Source organism: Podarcis liolepis (genome assembly GCF_965112155.1).
Source record: "Podarcis liolepis genome assembly, chromosome: 4".
Taxonomy (NCBI): Eukaryota; Metazoa; Chordata; class Lepidosauria; order Squamata; family Lacertidae; genus Podarcis; species Podarcis liolepis.
In genome coordinates, this window is record NC_139558.1 from 33,914,909 (window position 1) to 33,938,743 (window position 23,835).

At 41.3% G+C, this 23,835-nt stretch overlaps 1 protein-coding gene and 1 long non-coding RNA gene across 4 annotated transcripts in view; one reads left to right on the top strand and one right to left on the bottom strand.

The window, feature by feature from the left end:
• Positions 1–240: 240 nt before the first annotated feature.
• Positions 241–5,200, top strand: LOC310706266. The gene is made up of 2 exons (XR_014525786.1): positions 241–2,433; positions 2,474–5,200. It is a non-coding gene; the product is annotated as an uncharacterized lncRNA (long non-coding RNA).
• A 5,263-nt stretch (positions 5,201–10,463) lies between these two features.
• The window catches only part of GABRB3 (gamma-aminobutyric acid type A receptor subunit beta3), a 203,584-nt gene continuing 190,212 nt past the window's right edge, over positions 10,464–23,835 (bottom strand). For all 3 annotated transcript variants that reach the window (XM_083501724.1, XM_083501725.1, XM_083501726.1), the window contains 4 exons: positions 21,555–21,692; positions 20,223–20,375; positions 18,404–18,648; positions 10,464–10,864 (listed from right to left, as the gene is read on the bottom strand). In XM_083501724.1, coding sequence (XP_083357850.1) covers positions 10,514–10,864; positions 18,404–18,648; positions 20,223–20,375; positions 21,555–21,692 — 887 coding nt within the window. In that variant the 3' untranslated portion in view covers positions 10,464–10,513. The remainder of the gene's footprint in view (positions 10,865–18,403; positions 18,649–20,222; positions 20,376–21,554; positions 21,693–23,835) is intronic.

The following is a 23,835-nucleotide window of genomic DNA, read 5'->3' on the forward strand; positions in this document are numbered from 1 at the left end:
CCAGCAGACTTCCCATGGGCATCTGACTGGCCTCTTGGAAAACAGGATGTTGAGCTACATGGGCCTTTGGTCTGATCAAGCTGGGATCTTTTTAGGTCCTTATGTTCATAGTAGTCCCCTTGGATTTTAGTCAAGCTACTCTCTTCCTTAAGTGCTGTGCAGGGTTAGAGGGCAGAAAGAAGCAGCAGCATCAAATTGAGAAGAAAAACAAGTAACACACAACCCTCTTTATTTTGCTATGTGAAATAAAGTTACATTAATTTTTTTATATATATGAAAGGCCTTGGGGGGGGGGGGAATCATGTGAAAGCAAACAACATTTTATTTACTGAGTTTTGCTTGATGCCCGAAGGCAACAGTCTTTTTGAGTCTCCTGTTGTTTTCCTTTAATTCTCTTGATGGCATTGGTTATTCTTCTTCAGGCAATATGGAATTTGTTTTGAATACCTAACAAAAAGAATATTGCATCTGTAGGTTGAAATCCATATCCTCTACTTCTGCTTAACATTAGGAATGACTTGGAGAAAAAAGCTGTTGATTAAGAGACTGGTGAAAGCAGATTAGTCAGTAATTTAAAACAAGGTTTTACTTGCATGATGCTAATGCCTTTTTTTTCTTTTAAAAAGGAAACAATATATCCAATGCTATGCAAATCCATAATACTGTCTTTCCTTCTTAAAATATATTTTATTGTAATTTTTTCAAAACAATAAGCTCATTCCATACCATCATTTCCTCCCCCTCTCTGCCCATTTACAAATATTTCTAGAAAAAAAAGAAAGAAAGAAAATTCACAGTGATGTTTTTCCACTACTTTGTTCCATGCATGTTGTTAAATATTTGTCTTTTCGTTATTTGTGAAGGGTCCCAATTTGTTCATGTGTTGGTAGGGTAATATTCCACTGCACTCCTGAAAATGTCAAATGATAGCTTTATATATGACATGACAATTCCAATTACATGAATCACAGTTGCCTATCTACAGGTGCTCCTTTAACTGCTATAGGAAGGAAGAAATTCAGTAAACATGCCTTCTCCTGATACAGATGTAATAATGGAAGAAATGGCATCAGGACCTTGCCACATTTCTCTCTATCATACGGTAGGGTAATGCTAGCAATCCCTATGAAGCAGTAAACACACACACACACATACGGCTTCTGTGTGAAGTGGAGAGGATCAGCAGGGTACTTATTCAGAGCATCCAATCTTTGCAAATCACATGTGTCTTAAACTGAGCACACACTCGTTTCCTGACCAATCTGCGTACACTGTAAATAGGGGGCCACAGAGAGCTGGTGTAGGACAACTTCTAAGAGAGGAAGCAGTGGGCCAGGGAGTCCAGATTCAAAACTCCAATTGGATCAGGGATGGGGAACCTCCAGCACTTCATACAATGCTGGACCACAACTCCCATCATGCATAACAATTGTCCATGCTGGTGGAGGCTGATGGGAGTTGGAGTCCAAGAATGTCTGAAGGACCCCAGGCTCCCCATCCCTGCATTAGGCCATGATCGTTCTTCCTGGCTTGGAGCAAGCCGTTAGCTTTCAGCCTCAGCCACCACACGGTTATGAAATCCTAAGTATCACAAGAGGCCTAGTGCTGTCCACACAATGGCTGCAGAGTGCCATCAGCTTCTTTTACAGGGAACGTTGTGGGAATGTCAAAACGATAGGTGGTCTGAGAGCTGGGTCATGGACATGCGAGTGTGGTGGAGCCCACTGGGTGCACTTTGCCTGTGGGTTGCGCCTTATGCATTGCACCAACCTTGGGCAAAAAGCAGGCAGTTAATGGTAGGTGGAGCCAGGGGTGCCCAGAGCCTATCAGCGGAGGAAGAAAATAAGTACAAGGCTGCAAGTCCATGCATGGGAATAAGGCCCACTGAACTGGTCTACAGAGGATTGCTCTGCAGATCACACTGCTTTCTCTGGTGGTCACAGGCAAAAGATGGCAGAGACCCTATACCTTAATAACATAGAAGAGGACATTTCAGTAGACACAGCTGGTAGGATTCCTGTCCTTATTTTCACCTGATGGGCCTCTTTCCCCCTCTCATTCACATAGCAATTCCTGCTTTGATCCATCACAACTCCCTTCCTGAGATTGCAATCCTATAAATCAGCGTTTCCCAAATTCGGGTCTCCAGCTGTTTTTGGACTACAGCTCCCATCATCCCTAGCTAGCAGGACCAGTGATCAGGCATGATGGGAACTGCTGGAGGCCCAAGTATGGGAAACCGTTCTACAACTGCTTACATGCAGGTATTATCTAATAAGTTTCTGAAAAGCAGCATCTTTGTAATTATTCAGTTCTTCAATGTAATTTTTTTATTAAAAAAGTTTATTAATTATTCATAACAAAAACAGTCCCAGTCCGTATTGTTTGCTCAGCCCGCCTTGCCGTGTTGAGGATTTTTCAAAGGCAAGTAACGTAACACTGCAATTTGCCTTAATATAGATCTTTTCCTAAGAAGACATGCCAAAGTTCACAAGGGCTAAAGTACTTCCCGGCATCTGCTGTGCTATCACCAAAGCCATTGCAAGGAGAAGCGGGGGAATGGCGTATTGTTGGGACTCGCAGTCCTGCCAGGCAATTTTCAGTGGGAATTGGTAAAAAAATTCTCTATGAGGAAAGGAACTGAATGAAAAATGGGGGTGGGTGGGTTTTCCCTCTACAGACAGGGATGATACCAAGCAGGGGTGCCAACTTGAATAAAATATTGCCGGGGGGGGGCAAGTAAGCTCTGCCCCACATAATCACAAGGCAGCGCACGCACACAATTTGAATGGCCATCAATGTCTGCCCCCCTCAAATATTTTATTGGGAGGGCTGGAGGGATCTCGGCCCCTAAGAGCTGGCTCCGACAGTCGTGAGCAACACACAGTGGTTGCTGATTTAAATGCATGTACCGGTAAGTTTACACTTGATTGGCCAGCCTAGACAAAGATTGAAGATGAAGCCCGGAAAAGGTGAGTGAGTGATCTGATTGTTATGACTAGTGGGTTGGGATTTTTTTTTTTTGGGGGGGGAGACTCTGGTTCTGCAGTTTGGGAGGGACAGGGTGCTGCAGCCCCACCTGTCCAAGCTGAAGAAGTACCTCTGTTTCTATTGGCTTCATTTAACCAATTCCCAAATTGCCCATAAGAGCAACTCCTCCATTACAGTATCTTAGAAAAGAAAAACCGTTGATTCAAATCTGTTGCCCGTACTCCAGCCTCCATCTAATCTTCTGCTTAATCTGGGGAGAGTGGGGCGGTTTGGAAAATATTCATAACGTTTCCACTCCTCCTGCAAAGCATGACCTATTTGGTGAGTTTTCACTCCCCTTAGAAAAAAGCAAGGAAGGACCAAAAGGGGTGTCAAGGAAAATTGGGGACAAGGCAACAAAGTTTTACGTACTTCACCCACCTTCAGTTCAGTCATGCACAGCTGACTAGCTGGAGAAGAATATGAATTAAAATACATGTGCATCCTGATACAATAAAAGTAGTGGAGTACATATGGAGGACACATTTATCTGTATGCACAGCTGAGTAAATTGCCAACCCACACTGCCTTACTTTGCTTGTACATCCTAAACTGCTTCCCCACCTACATCCTGTCCCAGATAGCCCCACACAACTCAAACTGAAGAGGGATTTACCATGCAGTAGTGGCAGGAAGTGAAGCGGGAATAGGATGTCGCAAGACAGGAAGTGTGTCCCCATTATCCTGGGCAATGGAGACACATTCCATTCCCTGCTTCTCCTGTTCAGAGCACAGGCAACAGAAGGGCCTCGTTTGATGCCCTCAATGGCATCAATTTAATCTGATTAGTTATGTGTCACTGTCATGTTAACAGATTCACTGTGTAATCCCCAATTGGTTGAGATCACGGTGTAAAGGGGAAAGACAAAAACGACACTGAAGCTGCAGAGCTCAGTGGCTGCAAATAGGTATAGAATAATTAAGCAGCTGGAGGAATTCCCCTAGGAGGAAAGGTTATTTTAGTGGTGTTTTTTTTTTAAAAAAGGCAAGTAAGTGGGAACATGATAGAGTATATAAAATGATGCATGGTGTGTAAGAAGTGCATAGAAATAAGATTTTCTCCTCATCTCATTATAGTTAGGCTGTCCAATGAAGCTGTATGCTAGAAGAGTCACGAGAGAGTATTCCCTGCCAGATCTGGTGCATGCCAGATCTGGATGAACCCCAAACAGAGATGCGATGCTTTGAATGGATTCAGTCTCAACCAATCTGAGGCAAAGTAGGATCTGTTCAAGCCTGGACAGAAGAATTTTGAGGTGCTGCAGTGATCCATACACTAAAGAAATGGTGCAGGCCAGCTTCCACAAAATGCAAAGCTATGTCTCTAAGCTTCCTGTAGAAGGAAAATGCAAGGGGGAAGAGGGAGCAGCTTTGCCAAATCAAAACTTATGACTAGCTGAAAGCAAACACCAGGATCAGGAGAGGGCAGGAAAGCTTTTTACTGACACTTCTAGCTTGCAATCAGAGAAATGGTTTTATCAGTGCTCCCCAATCCCAGCTTTCAGGGCCATCCCAAGACATTTTGGCACCTGAGCCGGACCATAAAATGGCAGCTCACTCCCCACCAGGAAAGAAGGGGAGAGGAAAGAGCTAGACCAGGAACAAGAGGGGGACAAAGATCTACATCAGGATCTGTTGACCCTGTGGATCTGCTGCCTGAGCTGGCTGGCTCACCTTGCCTCAAGGGTGGGCTGGCCCAGCCAGGTTTTTTGGGGGAAAGGGTCAGCTTTGCAAGAGCAACTTATGTCTTTAAGCTTAAGGAATAAATCAGGATAGGAAGGGGAGGGGGCAGAGAACTCCACTGGGACTGGCTGGTCAAGCTTGTAATCAGAGGGAATTATTTTACATAGAAAGTGAATGCCATTTAGCTCTTTGTACTCCAAAACAACTTCAGTTGTACCTAGCACAAGAGACCCTTGAACTCTTTCTTAACCTGGGGCGCCACTTTCATTTCTCCAATTTTCAGATCAGTTGACTACAAATCAGCAGGGGAGATTAAGTTATTAAGTAGCAGTTGCCTTTACCAGAAGACTACTGCAGTTATCATTCTAAAATGTGTCAGGAATCAGGCCTTCAGAATGGTTTATTCTGCCTGCAAATTTCATCCAATTCTGCCCCCTAATAAAAATGTTCCTCTTCCTTTTTTAAACAAAACAAAACAAAACAAAAATCCAATGTGAAAGTGTATTGGACAGAGGTGAGCTGTTACTCAAAAGTACTGAACCAGGGTCTGACCCAAATCTTCTGGTTGGTGAAGGACCTATTTAGAAAGCTTTAAAGGGGAGGATACTGCCATCAGTGACTAATTTCCAATATCAATTGGGATTCACAAGCAGGAGAGTACCATTGAGCTAGGCTTCCCATAGGCATATGGTTGGTCACTGTGGAAACACCATACTATACAGTGGTACCTTGGGTTACATATGCTTCAGGTTACAGATGCTTCAGGTTACAGACTACGATAACCCAGAAATAGGTTAAGAACTTTGCTTCGGGATGAGAACAGAAATCATGCTCCGGTGGCGTGGCAGCAGCAGGAGGCCCCATTAGCCAAAGTGGTGCTTCAGGTTAAGAACAGTTTCAGGTTAAGAACGGACCTCCGGAATGAATTAAGTACGTAACCAGAGGTACCACTGTACTAGATAGGCTTTTGGGTGATCCAACAAGGCTCTTATACCAAATATGTGATAGATCAGTACTGCATGGATTTTTATTTTTAAAGACTGCTTATATCCCTTGAAAGACCACTTATGACATTGAAAATTAAACTAGGTGATCATTCAGCACAGCACTAAAAATGTAATCTGGCCTTTATTACAAAGTGACATTAGAAAAATTAGTGGGGTGATGCATAGCTTTGAGCATTTAGAGAAAGTGCTAAATGCTGATGATACCCATCAATTTTCTGATGAGACCGTTCCATTGTTTTTAAGAGTTTGCATTGTTTTGTTGTTTTAGGGTTTGTTGATTTGATGCTATTGTTCCTAGAGCTAGTATCCCTGTGTTTGATTTTGTTTCTTGTTTTTACTATGCACACTGTTTCAGTGGCAATGATAAGGACCAACTTGAACGGCTCTGAAAGAGGATTAGAGAAATTCGTGGAGAATAAGGCTATCAATGGCTACCAGTCATCACGGCTACATTCTTTCTCCACTATTGGAGGAAGTAATGCTTTTGAATACCAGCTGCTGGGAATCACGAATGGGTAGAGCCCTGCTGCATTCAGCTCCTACTTTAGGGCTTTTCAGAGGCATGTGGCTTGCCAACATGAGAGCAAAATGATGGACTAGATGGGTGTTTGGCCGGATCCAGCATGATGTTTATTATGTTCTTTCCAGTGCCTTTAATAACAAACATGTTTTGTCGGCCTGCAAATAATTTATAACAATTTTATGTAAAAAACTATAAAAGACATGGCTAAATTTGCTCGAGTAGCAGCCTGAGTTCAGGAACGGGAAAACCTTTCAAGAAATTTCACTAGTCCCATCCAAATTCTCCGCTGGGCTTCCCTAGAAAACCCTCAAATGTTTTGCTACATGTGAAGCTCTGTAGCCTTGGGATTGCACTCTTGCTTCCTCGGCAGGCTCATTCTGGTAGCAGTTCCTCACCCACCAGAGCTGTTGCAGCTGTATTTCAATTTTCATGATCACACTAGAGTTGCTAAGGCTGCTAATTCCAGCCATAGCTAGGTGGAGACACCACAGCATGTACAGCCCATAATGGCTAGGGTAGAAGAGCAAGAGAAGCATGTAGCTGCACCAGCCTGGAGCTGGCATAACAATCAGGTCCAATTTGGGCCCATGTGATAGCAGTAGGATTGGCTTAGGATCCAGCAGATCCCAGGCTGGTTCTGCCTCCCCTGTCTCCGGAACGCCCCATTTTGAGGGTTCCTACTTACTGTCTAGCAGGTGGAAGTAGAGCTCCACAGCAGTGGAGGAAGGTGGTTGTCACTCTGCAGGCAGAGCCACCAGGGATGAGCAGAGGGGTAACTCCATCTAATATAAGTGCCCCTGCCCCTGCTTGGTGCAAAGGCAGGGTTGGATTGCTTAGTAAGGCTGTATAGTGGTACCTTGGGTTACAAATGCTTTGGGTTACAAACGCTTCAGGTTACAGACTCCACTAAGCCAGAAGTAGTACCTTGGGTTAAGAACTTTACCTCAGGATGAGAACAGAAATTGCACACCAGCGGTGTGGCGGCAGCGGGAGGCTCCATTAGCTAAAGTGGTACCTCAGGTTAAGAACAGTTTCAGGTTAAGAATGGACCTCCGGAACGAATTAAGTTCTTAACCCGAGGTACCACTGTAATCCTAACACACACAAACAAAGTACCTTATTTTTCCGTGTATAACATGCCCCCGTGTATAAGACGACCCCTACTTTTTGGGACCCCAAATTAAGGAAATAGGGGGAGATTGCCCAGCAACCAATCACCCGCCCAATTGCTGCAGCAGCAGCCAATCGCCAGCAAGCCTTGCTGCACCCACCTAATTGACACAGCAGCAGCAAATCGACAGCAGGCCTTGCCTCAGCCACCAATCACCCACCCAATCACCGCTGACAATCTCCTGCTCATGGATGCCACCAATTGCCCGTCCCCCCTCAGCACTATCCTTGTATAAGAGATCCCAAATTTTTAACATTTTAAAATACTACAAAAACATCATCTTATACATGGAAAAATACGGTAGGTTCTATAGATCTGTTTCAGCTTAATATGTTTAGGATTCAGATTAAATGTTACAGATATATAGTTCATCTCAATTAGTTTGTGAATAACATTGTATAAATTGTTGTTGAAGCCTGAAGTCATTACGGGTTGCTGTCATTCCTTGCTCGTTACTTTTGATCTCAGCGTTATAGACCAATCGAGATACCCTCACACAAAATTATCTTTATTTACATTCATAGCAAAAAACGAAAAAACGAACAAGACAACCCTTCCCATCTTTCATAAGTTTATGAACTTCAGTATAAGCCTCCACATTCTATTATTATTATTATTATTATAATTATTTTAACACTACGGCTGTACTGAAATTTTGATTCCTATTTTGATTTAAAGGCTCTTATTATAATTTCAATGGTAGCTTCCGTTAGGCAATAAAATGAACCAGTCCACTAAAAATAATTTTGGCATGATTTTAGTTAATACGTATTCTTCCAAGAAAGCCATGGTCTCTAGCAAGCTGCCCTGGATTCCTGGCATATATCCAAGGCTTTTTTCCAGCCAGAACTCACCGGAAGTCAATTCCGGCACCTCTCAGGTGGGCACCATTGCCATTCTAAGAGAACAAGGGAGACATTCACGGTGAGTTCCGGCAGCACCTCTTTTTCTAGAAAAATAGCACTGCATGTTGTCTCAAGAGCAGGTGTGGCATCAGCTGAGACTAAATATAATTCTGCAGGTTTCTGTTTTCATATCAAGGTAAAACTTTTTTTTCCAAATCACTAGGCCAGTTATATGAAATACCACTTCTCCCCTCCCATATACGGTGTTCTCCAACATGTGAAAATGAAACCAGGTATGACTGGTTTTAGCTCAGTCCCAACATAAAACCCTTTTCTATAGTATATTATTTTATGTGGGAGTGACATGCAAAAGGCATTCCTGTAACATGGAAAGTGGCCCTTTAGTGGTATGGCAGGTGAATCAGAGGTTGCTTCCATATAATGAAAGCTACAAAATGTTTCCAGTGCAACCCAACTAGTGGAAGTTGCCATAATGAAATGAATGGGGAATACAACTGGTGAATTGCACCTACAACTTTACCTTCCAAATTCCTGCTCATCCAGTTTTCTCTAAACTCCTTTTGATATTCATTCATCTCATGTATGCTAAGTTAACAGCACTGATATGAATGCATTCTAACTACAGGAAAACAAAAGTGGAACATTTTGCATAAGGAAAATGACTGAATGCATTTAATGCTGAAGCAAGACATTTGTTCTCCATTATTTATGGTTTGTGAATGTAGCATATCAGCTATACTAGCAGTTTTAGTGTGTATATACATATATATGTACAAAATAGATGTGAAAATGTTCTGTTATTGAATTTATACATTAGAAGTGCTATATTGGTTTAATTCTAGAGAAGAGAAAGCTGTAACATCACAGAAACAAAAATATGATATAGCATGCAGTCACAGTAGCAAGCACTAGAAAGAAAATTGGGTAAATTGTTCATATATATGCATATTATGCAAATATATCTTACATTAATCATGTTCTAAGAATGTTTGGTAATGTAAATGCATGGTTTTCCCTTTTTGTTTTTAACCTGAGGTGTCTTCTAGTTTATCATTGGAATACTAATAATTAAAGAAACAATGGGCTAAGATTATCATATCCTCCATTGCCTGGCATTCTGGAAATTTGAAAAGCTCTGTGGCACAGAGAAGCTTTTATATATATATATATAAACCTTATCTATTCTTTTGTGGAACTGATTTGTTCTGCCTGGCTGCTCCACTGTAACATGGAGAAGATTTGCAAAGGGGAAGCAGATACAGCAGAACGTGGAGCAATGTTTGTGCTAAATTTTTCCTCAGAAATAATCTCCTCAGATTATAGTACCCCTGCAAAGGAGAAGATTTGATAACCCTGTATAGATCAGAATAGATCCTAAATATGTTAGCAGCAGTTGCATTTCAAACAACATTTCAGTAACATTATGCTGTAGGGATTCTCACCTCAAAATAATCCTATACTGTAATTGGAATATTAAATTAAAACATTATATAATGCACTGTATCACATAAGAAGAGGCTGCTTTGCAACGTCCAATAGCTTCTTAAGGATCGTAAATCCTATGAACACGAAGCAAACTGATCTCTTGATCAAGATTTAACTTGCTACATGAGAATAAACAAGTGATCGCTAAAAGGACGATGCCCATTTTTGATAGGGAAACTGATCTTTGCTAGAATATAAAACACAAACCATTAGCAAAAACAAAAAATAAAAAATATTGATTAGGTTCATTGGTTCAATGATTAGGAAATATAACTTAGAGAAAGCGTACCAGTGTTAATTCTACCAGTTAACGAGCAGTCAAGTTTCCACAAACAATATCACATAATTCTGATAAATATGGAATTGCAGAGGTCTGAAAAATATTTGGGTGGTCTTAAATGACTTTTAGATTTATCAAAACCTACAGTTTTCAGAGCACTTGCCTCTCCATACTTTTTATTTTTAAAAAATTACTTAATGCGCATTCTGCTAAACTGTCCGTTATCTTCCGAAAGTACAGAGTGTGTGTGTATATATATAGTACATATGTGTATGCACAATGGGTATAATACACATTCTTTCACAATATATGTACACACATAAACAGGATTTTAAATATATTTATATATATTTTATATTTATATATATATAGTGTAAAAGTTCTTATGTACACATACAAAATAACAGGCAAATTAATATTTAACTTGTTGAAGTCTTTTTTTAAAAAAGAAGAAGAAGTAAAGTCAATTTAGTTGACATAGTATAGCCAGTAGATTAAGTTGAAAAGAGAAAATGTGAATGGAAACACCATTCTTGACCATCTGTCTATGGCGTTCACATCCGTTAGGTCAGGAATTTTTATCTTTAGCTGTGAAGACCTTCTCCGTAAATGACTCTTCTTTGTGTGGGCGCCAGTTCTGTCCAATGTACGCCTTCCAAGGTTTTCTCGATGCGAACTCTGTTTTCTGTACTGGATACCTGAGCTGTCAAAGGATATTGTTGAATTCTGAGGATCGGTGACGCTTGTGGTGACCTCATTGCTTGCAACTTCATTGTGAATTTCGAGGGATGTTAGCAGAATATTCCCATGCATGTCCACCTAGTTGGAAACAAATTCATAATGATGGAGGTTCATAATTTTTTTCCAGTAAATAAAAATATTTAATTCTATTTCAGAATAGAGGGCACCTTCTCTTCCAAGTTTTAAATGCCTGCTGAAAACTCTTCTATTCTATCAGGCCTATGCAGGAAATTAACAATACATCTTTCCATAATAGTTAACTGACATCTGATTTTAACTTTTTAATATTTTTTATTGTATGGGGTTTTTTTTTTGTTCTATTGTTATAAACCACTTATAAACCACTTTGGGGTTTTTTTAATGAATAGCAGTATACAAATGCTTTTAAAACAAACACACAAACACACAAATAAATAAAATAATTAGCATGTAAGGTTTAACTATTCCCCATGAAAATGGACAGAATTACCATATTAAGTGGTAAGGATTAGGAATCGTGCCAATAACATAAATATAAAACAAGTAGGGCCTGAAACAACATGTTGCAATGTAGACTCGTTCTGTAACTGGAGTGCTATTTTCCAGGGCTTTAGCCAGTCAGCCAGGTAGTCACACCTCAGGACCTCAGATGATGCAGATCAGAGAGGATTCTCTCGAGAGGGTTCTCTCCTGAGGGCATTTAACACAGATGGGTCTCTGCTGGTGGGATGAGAATTCCCCCTAGACCTTTGCAAGCTCCTGTGAGCACAACAGTATATAAAAAGGGGAAAGAGCAAATCCACTTTCACTACTGAATTGTATTGTAAGTTCTAATCAATATTCAAAATTGCATTTGATACAGATGCTGGCTACTCATCTGCTGTAGAACTCACAAAGTCGCTTTACCTACATAATGATCCTTCAGAAAAGTCATTAACACTATGGGCAAATTCTGGTCCCAAGTGAGTATTGCTGCTCATGCAAGGAATGGCTGGTACAACACTCAAAATATCACTTTCTCCTCTCCCTGGCACACATATGGGTGCAAATGCAGTGAACCACAATACACTGACTCATTGCCAGAAACAGGACTTTCACCCCACCTTTTATCTCCCAATGCAGCCCTCCCTCTGCCTTAGGTAAAAGTTACTCAAGCACCGGACATGTAAATATGAAACTCTGGGCCTACTTAAACTGAATCAAATGTATAGTTCACAATCCTGGGATGATGGTGAGATTACATAGCAGACATACCACTACTTCCCAAGGGCTTCCTAAGTCCCTAGGGTAGGGAGGTCTTCCTCTTTGTTGGTTTTTATTCTATTATTATCCCCCCCCTCAATTGTGGTCAATGGAAAGAAATTGGTTATTACATTTGCAGCATAGCTGAAGGCATGTGAGGGGAGTGAGGAGACTTAGGTTCCTGCTAGTGCTTGGCTGCCCCCAACATTCCCCTGGAAAACCCCATTCCCCATACCCATTGCCAGAAGAACATGGTTGTACAGTGGTGCCTCGCAAGACGAAAAGAATCCGTTCTGTGATTCTCTTCGTCTAACGGTTTTTTCGTCTTGCGAAGCAAGCCCATTGATGGATTAGCGGATTAGCGCTATTAGCACTATTAGCGGCTTTTAGCGGCTTATCTGCTGATCGGATCAGCTGATAAGCGGCTTAGCGGCTTATAAAGGGGGGGGGAGGAAAAAAACCCAGCAGGAACTCGCAAGACATTGTCGTCTTGCGAAGCAAGCCCATAGGAAATTCATTTTGCGAAGCACCTCCAAAACGGAAAACTCTTTCGTCTAGCGAGTTTTCCGTCTTGCGAGGCATTCGTCTTGCGGGGCACCACTGTACGTGTTTGTGTGAGTGTGTGTAAAAGTCCTAGCAGCTGGCCTCTTTGGTGGCAGAGCATACTACGCCTAAGAGCCCCTCAGATCACATTTGCCTGGCTTTAGGATTACTGAGTGTGCAAGTTCAACTAGGCAGAACAATCTACTTGCTCTTTTTTATTCCTAAAATGTAATGATAACCAGAGGTTCCTGAAGATACTATTCACTCTAGTGCAACGTATTTACTAGAAATTTATTTTGTTCTGCTTTGGAAAGCAAGTATGTCACTGTACTGTCTGGGAAGTGTCATTTCATGGGAAAACTTCCATTTATTTTATGGGTCTAGATCAAATTTTTTTAAAAAATGTTTAGAAACCTTGTATCAAAATGTGCAGGCTTCTCAATTCATTCTTAATGCCAATTTCAACATATTTTTTATTGTGCGGAATTTCTGAAAGTGAATTTAATGGCAGGCAATTCATGTTCCCTGAATCATTTCAATCCAATTTAATTGTTTAATATGATATTAATTTTAAGGGTCCTGGAACTGAAGAGTATTTGATACCGTTCACAATTGCACAGTGTTATTTACTTTACATTTTACCATTCTCCCGTTTTCCCCCCCTCTTGAAGTGGCACATGAACTTAAAACAAGGGCTCTGCAGTAGTAAAATGAGAATGTGTAGCACCCTTTATCTGATTTGGCTTTATCATCAGAAGATGTTATAATATACAGTGGCGTAGCGTGGGGGGTGCGGGGGGGGGCCAGCCGCACCGGGCGCAACATCTGGGGGTTAGGGTTAGGGGGCGCAAATCCACGGGTTAGGGGGCGCAAATTACTTGCCTTGCCCCGGGTGCTGACAACCCACGCTACGCCACTGATAATATAGTGATCCACAAAAAGGTCAGATCCCACAAATTAGCTGTGGGATCCTTCTGCTTGGATTGAGAGCAATATAGAATAAACTGACTGATTTCCTGGCCAGGGAATAAGACAAACAGCCAAGTCACTAACAGACATAATATTCCATTTGCAGGTTCTCTTGTCTTTGCACGTTAGCTTTTTCATGCAGATATAACATCCCCACAAGGCTTGGGATAATATGAGTTTTGACACTGTACTTATGCAACAGTCAATATACCTTCTCTAAACGCTTGCTTATGGAAGCAGGCGGTTTTAGAATCAGACCAAAACACTGTATATTAAGACAATGTTAGCCCATGGCAGCCGGGATTTTTCAGCCAGACTATTTTAACCTTGTGCTATGTTCTTACGGTCTGGGCTCTGTGTGTTTTGAACTCCGTATAGATTGGCCTTCGACATTCAGTTGTATCACTCCTTGAGCAGGATTGTGCACCAAAAGTCAATCTATGCCAGTTCCAGTGTGTGCTAATATTGTGGGCTCTCTGTCACTTGGCCACTTTTAATATTGTCTCGAATGGATTCCCCTCCTGTTTTGGCTATATTAATGAGAACATTTGAAAACTACTTTACAATCCACAGACACTGTCTACGTTTTATTTTCAGTGAAGGATAACCAGACCGCCTGAATGCCAAAAAGAGGGAAACTAGAATTTACACGAAAGCTGCTTTTAAATGTCCAGTTACTTAATTTTCTTGATTAGAAATTCTTGCCTTTTAAATACCGTATTTTTTGCACCATAACACTCACTTTTTTCCTCCTAGAAAGTAAGGGGAAATGTCTGTGCGTGTTATGGAGCGAATGCCTGCGGGTGGCGGGGGGATCTGCTGCAGACGTGAGCAGAGGATCCATGATTCCCCTTCCTTCCCTCCTCCGTGGTTACAAAGCATGGATCCACATGGATCCTCAGGATTTTTGCATTGGGCTACTCCAAACTCACTGTCAGATCACATGTCTGTGGCCACAGCATGAACCACAAAAATCATATATCCACTATTTCGTTTAGAATATTTTTTTTCTTGTTTTCCTTCTCTAAAAACTACGTGCGTGTTATGGTCTGGTGCGTGTTATAGAGCGAAAAATACGGTAATTGTTTGTTTTATTGTAAATTGCTTTGGGACTTTTGCTGTTGGAAGCAATTCATAAATTCAATAAACCTAACTTAAAGGTAAAGGTACCTGTGACGATTAGGTCCAGTCGCGGACGACTCTGGGGTTACGGCGCTCATTTCACTCTATAGGCTGAGGGAGCTGGCGTTTGTCCGCAGACAGCTTCTGGGTCATGTGACCAGCATGACTAAGCTGCTTCTGGCGAAACCAGAGCAGCACACGGAAATGCCATTCACCTTCCCGCCAGAGTGGTACCTATTTATCTACTTGCACTTTGACATCTTTCGAACTGTTGGTGGGCAGGAGCTGGGACTGAGCAACGGGAGCTCACCCTGTCACGGGGATTCAAACCGCCGACCTTCTGATCAGCATGCCCTAGGCTCTGTGGTTTAGACCACAGCGCCACCTGCATCCCAAACCTAACTTAACCTAACTTTAATGGACATCTTTAGCTCTAGCACATATTTTTAAAAACACTAAAGTCCAAATAAACATCCTGGAAACAGTGTAACAAATACTGCTAAAGATCATAGTGAAGTGTATCAGAAAATTAAAAGGGGTAAGTTTTGTATTTCATTTCCACATGCTACAGAAATTGCACTGTTAGTTCCTCCTTGCCACTGTGAATATTAAGAATTCTACTTGTAAAATTTTAGATGGGCTCATTGCCAATTTAGAAAGGCGCATACTGAATTATTAAAACTGGTGACATGTTTTCAGTAAATGGCTCTTAATAAGGGGTCGGTATGAAACATGTGCAGGTTTTCCTTTACCACTCAATTTTAGAGCTCACCAACATTGTTCTGTAGTATATATTCTCAGTCCAGAAGAAAGCCTGTAATTATTTAATTATATTTAATATTTTCCCAAGTACAAGAATGGCAGGTGGTCATTCAACAGGCCAAATTCAAACCAACTTGAGGACCTAGCATCACACAGCCTGCACCATCATATCTCCCTAACTCCCAAGATCCGAGGTTGGAGAAAGTGAGCAATTCTTTTTAGTAATAATTGGTACAATGAATGTTCCTGGTTGGAACACTCTGTTTCCAGGGACAGGATTTTCAGCTAACCATGCAGGACGTACTTAACAGAGAAAGACTGGAAACCACATTTCTCTTTCAATTCTTTAATAACTGGGAGATAGGTATTTTCTAAGCATTGCTCATCCAACACCTCATTCTATAGTGATGCTTGCATGGGAATAACATAAGCAGACCAGCAATGGGGAAAAAGATTTACACCCTGATAGTTACTGAGTGGAGAGTTATTACATCACCAAAATAGTGGAATGTGCAAACCAGCCTTCATGTTGATAAAGAACAGGTGCAAAGCTTCAATAAAACACTTCCCTGAATTACTGCTGTAAAGTTTTGCATACGTTTCTAAACACAACTCTGGCAACAAAGCATGCACACATTTGGGTGGAAGTGCACAGGAGTGGGGTGGGGTACAGCAGCACACAGTTTCAGAGAAGTTTTTTGGTGAATTATTATAGGTTCCAGCAGAATTTCAGGGGCTTCATATAAAAAAACAATCTATAAATATCCCTGGTTATATCACAATTTAAGTGTTGTGCTTCTCAGCCAACGAACCTTGTGAGTTGTAAAGGGCAATACAGATATAATGTGGCAGGGGGTGGAGGAGATAATGAACCTCAAAATAGATGTACAGTCCTATGAGGGCCTTTTCACTTGCAAGGTGTGCTGTCTTTGTGGTTTTAAATGGAGGGGGGGCTACAGAAAAATCCCCTTTGTCAAAAGGCTCTGCCCTTGTAATGGTGGAGAGAGAGAGTCCATAGACCATGTCCTTTTACACTGCCCCTATGATCAAGATGCTCGTACAAAGATTGTTGCCCCATTGCTTAGAAGAATGCCCAGAAGTCCTAGTTTGGAGCTGCTCGGTTCACTTCTAGAAGACGGAAAACCAGAGATTGCAGAATTAGTCACAGAATTCTTTGTGTGTCAGCCTATGGAATAAGTCAGTTGTTCTTACCTGCTAGGTCTACATAGACCTTTTACCGAAAAATATGGTATCTCTCTTTTTATTTTGCTTGATTTAATCCCTACTAGTATTTGTTGTATTAGAGCACATTGGTATTTAACCCCACACACAACTCACAAAAACAAAACAATTCGCAGAAGTCATTGGGACAGTTAAACTAGTTTCAGATTGGGTCAAAAAAATTACGTAGGGAGAAGAAATTATGTCAGCCTGGATGCGCTCTCCTGATCGCACAATAATAACACATTTAGCCATTTAAGAAAAGTGGGTGACAAGAATATCACTTTCCTCCCTGGACATAGCAACAAAATATGCTGGGACACCATTTATAATATTGGCTTGAGAGGACCTATACAACTGTATAATGTTGCATGTGCCTTGAGGCACATGTCTCCTCTCTCTCTTTCACACACACTGCCCTTAGATAAACATCAGTGTGGTGACTTGTAACAATAGAACTAGTAAAATAACAAATCAGTACACTGAGGAATACAAACACCACACTTAAAGCCTTTCTTAAATGTCTAAACATTGATCTCATAGTTAGCTTTCTCTCCTGCACAACACAAAAGGAGGCACTGCTCTAGCTATGCGCTTGCAGAACCACATCGAAATATGTGATTCTCGATCTCTTACTACACCAGTTGCCATGATCTGCATCAACCAAATATAACTCCATTAATATCATATTGTGAACGGCCCTTTGAATTCAGAGGCAAACCTCGTGAAGAAAAGCTGTCTTCTTGCACTCCTTTCACCATTTCCTGTACAAATGCATACAGCAGGAAATGAGCGGAGGTTTTGCTACTGAATAAATGTGCATTTTGTTTTTGATACACTTAAAAACAACTGCCAAACAAAAAAACTCTGCATCTTCCCTAGTCCGGCAGGTGGGTGGGTGGGAGCTGACAGCATTTAAGTCTGGGCTCCATGACTTATTTCTTATTCTGTATAAGAACTAAAAAGAAATAATAAGTAGTGGAGGAAGTAGTTTTTGTATGTAACAAAACACATTCAGTTGGCCAGTTCCCTTATCCTGGAGGCACAGCAAGGGTAATTGGGGCAATATACATTGAATTAAGGGACGCAGGTGGTGCTGTGGGTTAAACCACAGAGCCTAGGACTTGCTGATCAGAATGTTGGCGGTTCAAATCCCCATGACGGGGTGAGCTCCCGTTGCTTGGTCCCAGCTCCTGCCAACCTAGCAGTTCGAAAGTACGTCAAAGTGCAAGTAGATAAATAGGTAGAGCTCCAGCAGGAAGATAAACGGTGTTTCCGTGCGCTACTCTGGTTTGCCAGAAGCAGCTTAGTCATGCTGGCCACATGAACTGGAAGCTGTACACCAGCTCCCTCGGCCAATAAAGCGAGATGAGCACCGCAACCCCAGAGTCGTCCGCGACTGGACCTAATGTTCAGGGGTCCCTTTACCCTTTACCTTTACACTGCATTAAGTGTTAGTGATGGGAAGAGAAGTTCCCAGGCCTGTGAATCCTGAACTAGCGATTTCGCTTATGGTAATAAAGTATGTGAACCTGTAGCCTACCAGAACCATGTTTTGCTCACTCTTTCCCTTTCTGCACTCTCTGTGTACTGGGAGTGTTTTATGTGACTAAGGGTCTATTCATACTGAGGGAGGGAGGGAGGGAAGTGGCTGCGGTTTCTACAGATGCCAATGATACAGCTTAGCGTGGAGGGGAAGTACACTTAATGCTACTGATCCATAGTGGTGTTTTGGAACTGAAAACAACACAGGCTAGTAGATGATGTGAATAATCCTACCCGGTTGCTTTCGAACTTAGCGCGATCGTTGTTTGCTTTGGCCGTCTTTTCTGCAAGTTTCTTCTGCCTTTGAGGGCCTTTTCCAAAGAAGATGTAGTTGACGAAAGCATATTCAAGTAAGGCCAAGAAGACAAATACAAAGCAGCCCATGAGATACATGTCAATGGCTTTGACATAGGGAATCTTAGGCAAAGTCTCTCTGAGATGAGTGTTGATCGTTGTCATAGTAAGCACAGTTGTAATGCCTAAAAACGGGAAGAAAGGTAAGAATATTAAGATATTTCATGCATTTCCCCTTAAAAGCCATTTCCAGGAGCTTGTTGATATTGTGGAAGAGTCAGCAAAATAAAGAGAGGGAACGCTATTGTTTTATTTGTTTGTTTATTACATTTATATTCTGCCTTTCCCTTCAAGGACCTCGTATTTTGTTTCATAGCTCTGTGAATTCCACAAAGAGATCTTATACAACATTTATTGGATGCATGACCTATTACAACCAAAGTGGTTTGGAGTAAGACGGTTTCTTTACTGAAGAGTTTGCTTCTGAAATACCTATAAATGATTTGTTATATAACTACTTTCTCCGGACCTAAAATAAAATTGTGATATGAGAAATTCCTTAAAAAGGATGAAAGGAGATATAAAGGAGAGCTAGAAAGGGGATTTTCACTGAAATTAATTGAGCTTAGGGAACTGATGTAACCCAGTGCTTCTCAAAGGGTGGATCATGGGTATCTCTATACAAAGGATGGTAATGGCGAAAGTTGGCTGGCCCACCAATTCTATCTGAAATGTGTACCCTAACAAGAGTGCTCTGGGATGCACATAGAGCAACGGTGAAACTCAAAAGCTCTAGCAAGAGTCCTGTGTGAATGGCAGGTGTGCTTTAGAACCAGGAACCAGATGGACAGGGTATAAATAATAAAATTGTTGCTGTTGTTGAGAACCCACTTAAAAGCACAGGTGTTCTGTTGCAGGTCATATGGAAACAGTTCCTTGAACAGATAATAGCTGGAAAACTACTGATGTTTCAACAGCAGGCGTTTTGCTCTTGAGAGTGGACAAAGGGACTGCATGCAATTCAGTGCTGATCTTATTCTGGGTTACCCCATGTCTGTAAACGTATGTAACAAAGGAGAATCCATGAGGAATTGGGAGGAAGAAGAGGAAGCAAAGCGGCCTATATATTCCTTTGCCCTCCTCATCCTCCCCCACAAAGCCAGCTTGATAATCAGAGAAGGGCTTGGACTTCAGAAACCTTCTCTCAGCTTGGTTCTGTTTGCATCACCCAACTGCTTCAGCAGCAAAGGGAACGGAGCCACTACTGCTTACCAGGACGAGTGAAGCAGTGGCAAGATTGAGGCTGTGTACATACAGTGGTGTGAGCAATGGATTGGCTCTGTTGGTTATGCAGCCCCAACTTTGTCACTGTCTTTTACGTCCTGCTACCAGTAATCAGCATTGCTTTGCTGCTGGGAGGCTACTGCTGTGGCTCCAACCCCACTGGGCAAACCACTTCTGATCTGAGGCAAGCTCTAACACAGGATTGCAAAAAAGCCCAGCCTGCGAAAAGTCTTTATTCGCCTGCTGGGGACTGTAGCTGTAGCAACTTACTGCATTTCTTCACTGCTTGTGGAAATGGGGACTTCCCTCATCTGACAGCTTGTTTATTTTCTGGAAAGTGCTCCCCCCCTCCTGTGCCAGTCCACTCACCCATCTGCATGCAATCCTTTGTCACCTGTGCTTAAATATGTGGCTGTTGTAACAACCTCCTACATGGATATCACAGGGTAATGCCCCATTCATCCTCATTCCATACCGAGAGCAACTCTTGCTGCAGATGCATCATAATTGATCCAGAAGGACACCCACGATAAAATGGTAATCAGTATTGAGGGCATGTAGGTCTGAAGAATGAAGTATCCAATATTCCTCTTCAACTTAAAGCTCAGTGACAGTCTTGGATAGGCACCTATTAGAAAACGAGGGGAATTACAGTTAGTTTTATATATATATAAATATATTCTCCAATGTAACTATTGGTGATGCTAGTAAAGGCAGAATATGCTTCTCTTCTACAGAAGCAAAAACACATTTGATGGGATGTTTTGTTACCTATAAAACCTTGAATAAAAATCACTTTGTGAGTTCACATTAAAACTAATGCATATTAGAGAAAATATGTCATGATTCTTGAACACCTATCTGGTTACCTTTTGAAATTTTGTGAAGAACAGAGATATAGTTAATTTACATTTACAAAATAATTTTCACATATTACTGTAAATGTGTGTGTGTGTGTGTGTGTGACATCATCTCCACAAGATGGTGGAATAGCCTTCTTCCCCTTGATTCCAGCTCATGGATGTTTAAATTAGATCTTAAAAAACACTTATCAAAATAGTGAATTCTGTCAGGACTTGTTATAGTGCTCATAATTAGAACAAAAACCTGACATAAAAACCTAATAATTAAAAAAAGAAAAGAAATGTTTTTTTATGGGGGGTGGGATCAATACTTATTTCTCCATTACTATGTTTATCCATTAGCTTGCTTAACACTATACAGGCAATGCTCCTAAAATAATTTAATCAGGAAAATTCAGACTAGTGGCTTGGTTCATGAAGCTGTTTCTGAGTGAATTATTTTTGCTGTACCATTTCAGTCAGTTTCTGACCTTTAAGTGTTGCCCCTGTTCTTGTTTACAGACCCTTATTATTCTTACTTTCAATTCTACTATGCCCAACTGTCTGTTCTGTATGCTTCATAATTTGCAGCATTAATGGTAGGTAGGATGTTGCAAAATGTTTTCATATCGAATCCCTGAAATCACCAAGTAAAAGGACTTTGCCTCTAAAGTGCTTGGTTGGCAGTCTTGCTTTGCCAAGGCATCCCACCCCCACCCCCACCCCTGCAAGCCCTACAGTAGTTTGGGATGTTCATACTTATATCCTTTATTCTAGACCATCACAAAAACATGGAATGTCTCAGTTGTCTTTTATTCCAGTCATTATAACACCAGTGTCCTTTATTTTCAAAACTATGATCTGGCCACCCAGTTTTTGTCACCTCTGAGGCCATATAGAGACAAAAATGGGCATGTGCAAGAGAGCTAACGATACTGAGCATTCAAAGCATGGGAAATACTTGCCTGTGGCAAAGACAACATTCCTGGACACAAGTTTGTGTTCCACAATAGAGAACTGAGGAAGTTCAATTCTTTCCACTCCAGAGACTGCATTATTCCCACCTCGCCAGTAAAATTCTATGTCATCTGTTGTGTATCCATCTGTCAACAAAGCACAGATGCTTTAGAATCATGGGTGCTTAAATGTAAAACTGACCATTGTTAGAGGACAAACAATATAGGACTACAAGATAACAACCATCAACCATCAACAACAATTTCAAAAAATAAAACAGCATCCCTCCAAGGCACAATTTTGTTTGAGTCTTCATTGCCCCAGAAGAGCAACGAATTCACTCCCTCTCAAGAAGTAGAGCAGGGGCAGCCATGTGTGTATTTCTTACCAAGTTTTGTTGACTAATAAATGTGATGCAACTATCTGGCTACTACAGACGTCAATCCCTCAGAAACCAATAAGCTGGCCATGGGCCTATTAAACACTACTTCTGTCTCTTTTCGTTAGATCCAACTGAAACATCTGTCAGCTGCCAGGATGAGAACAACTGCCCATCAGATGTGTCATCTATCCTTATTTTCTTGTTCCTATTTAAAGGGACAAAAATAAATAAATCCCATTCTTGGCTTCCTGCTAAGAACTGATGCCATAGTATTACATGTTTATTATATGGTAGCTCCTGCACAACCTGAAGAACTTACCTCCAAAAATAATATGTCTTATGTAATAAGTTTAAAGTTACAGATAGTAAAAAAAAAAAAGACTTAAAACTGGAGGTTTTTTTTAGGAACACTTCAGAGTAAGAACAGAAACCATTGCCCTAACTCTGAATTAGCCATGTGATGTTGTCATATCTATGGTCACTCTTATTGGTTAAATAGGGACATTACGTCATCATGCAATCCTTGACTGGCTGGGATCATGTGGCCTGTGACCACATCTACACCATACATTTAAAGCACATTTAAATCACCCCCCCCAATAATCATGGGAACTGTTCCTCGCCTGTCACTGAACTACAATTTGCAGAAAATTAATATTCCCAGGATTATTTTTGGAGGGCAGGAGAATGTGATTTAAATAAATGGCATATATGCTACCTATGCAGTGGCGTAGCGTGGGGGTGCAGGGAGGGCCGGCCGCACTGGGCGCAACATCTGGGGGTTAGGGGGCGCAATCCACGGGTTAGGGGGCGCAAATCCACGGGTTAGGGTCGCAAATTACTTGCCTTGCCCCGGGTGCTGACAACCCACGCTACGCCACTGTACCTATGTGAAGAAGATGCTATAAAAATGGGACCTACAGGACTAAAGACCGAACAATGAAGAAGCCACGAACAAGAGTGGATGACAACAAATGTCTATGATTTGAGGGACTACTTTTGCAGCCCCCCTCCCCGTAAGTATTGAGCACAACCCTAGATATAGAGATGTTCTTTCTATCAAGACCAATCTCCTTCGAACGGTGAGCCCAGAGGGCCTGTGCTTCAGATTTTTATACTTGTGGTTCTGTGTTGAAGCACAACCAGGAGCACTGGAAATGGACCATTAAAAAATAGCCCAATCTTCATGCCAGCCTTACAATGTCAGCAATGTAACCACTGCCAGGGCCAGGGAAGTTAGAAGCACCCTGGCATGCATGTACTGAAGTGATTGGATGTACTAAAAAAGAATATTCAATCCTTTAAATAACAATGACATAGATGTATCCTGAAACACTACTATTTGAAGAACTAACATTTTGTTTTTTTGAAAAAATGCTAGAGTTGTACTGTACTGAAAAATGTTGAGAAAGAGATTTTAGAAGTGCTGTGAGACAAATTTGAGGCAGATGGCCTAATTCTTCCTTTGAAATCCATGGCAAAACTCCCGTAACTTCAACAGGAAAGTGGTAGCAGGCCAAGCGTAATTTACACAAAAGTGTTCATTAGCGTGTATTGATATTTTAGGCGTGTAGAAATTCCCTATACCCTTTGCATTGTAGAAGAAAGCGATGGCTCTTGAAATACAAATTTAAATGATATGAGCACTCCAATTACGGAAAACAACTGGATGGGGGAGAGAGAGGTTCTACTTCTTACATGAAGCTGAACGTCTAATCATAAGTAGGTCTATCTGACAGCCCAAGAGGGGGGAGGGGGCATAGCAAGATCGCTCATCCATAATAAAGCACACTGAAAGCAAATTGAATCTCGGTGCTTGCTTTCCTCAAACTGAATCTGATTAAAACATGAACACTAGTTCTCTTGTGTTGTAGATAAGCATCCAGTCATTGCTCTTGCCTAATCAG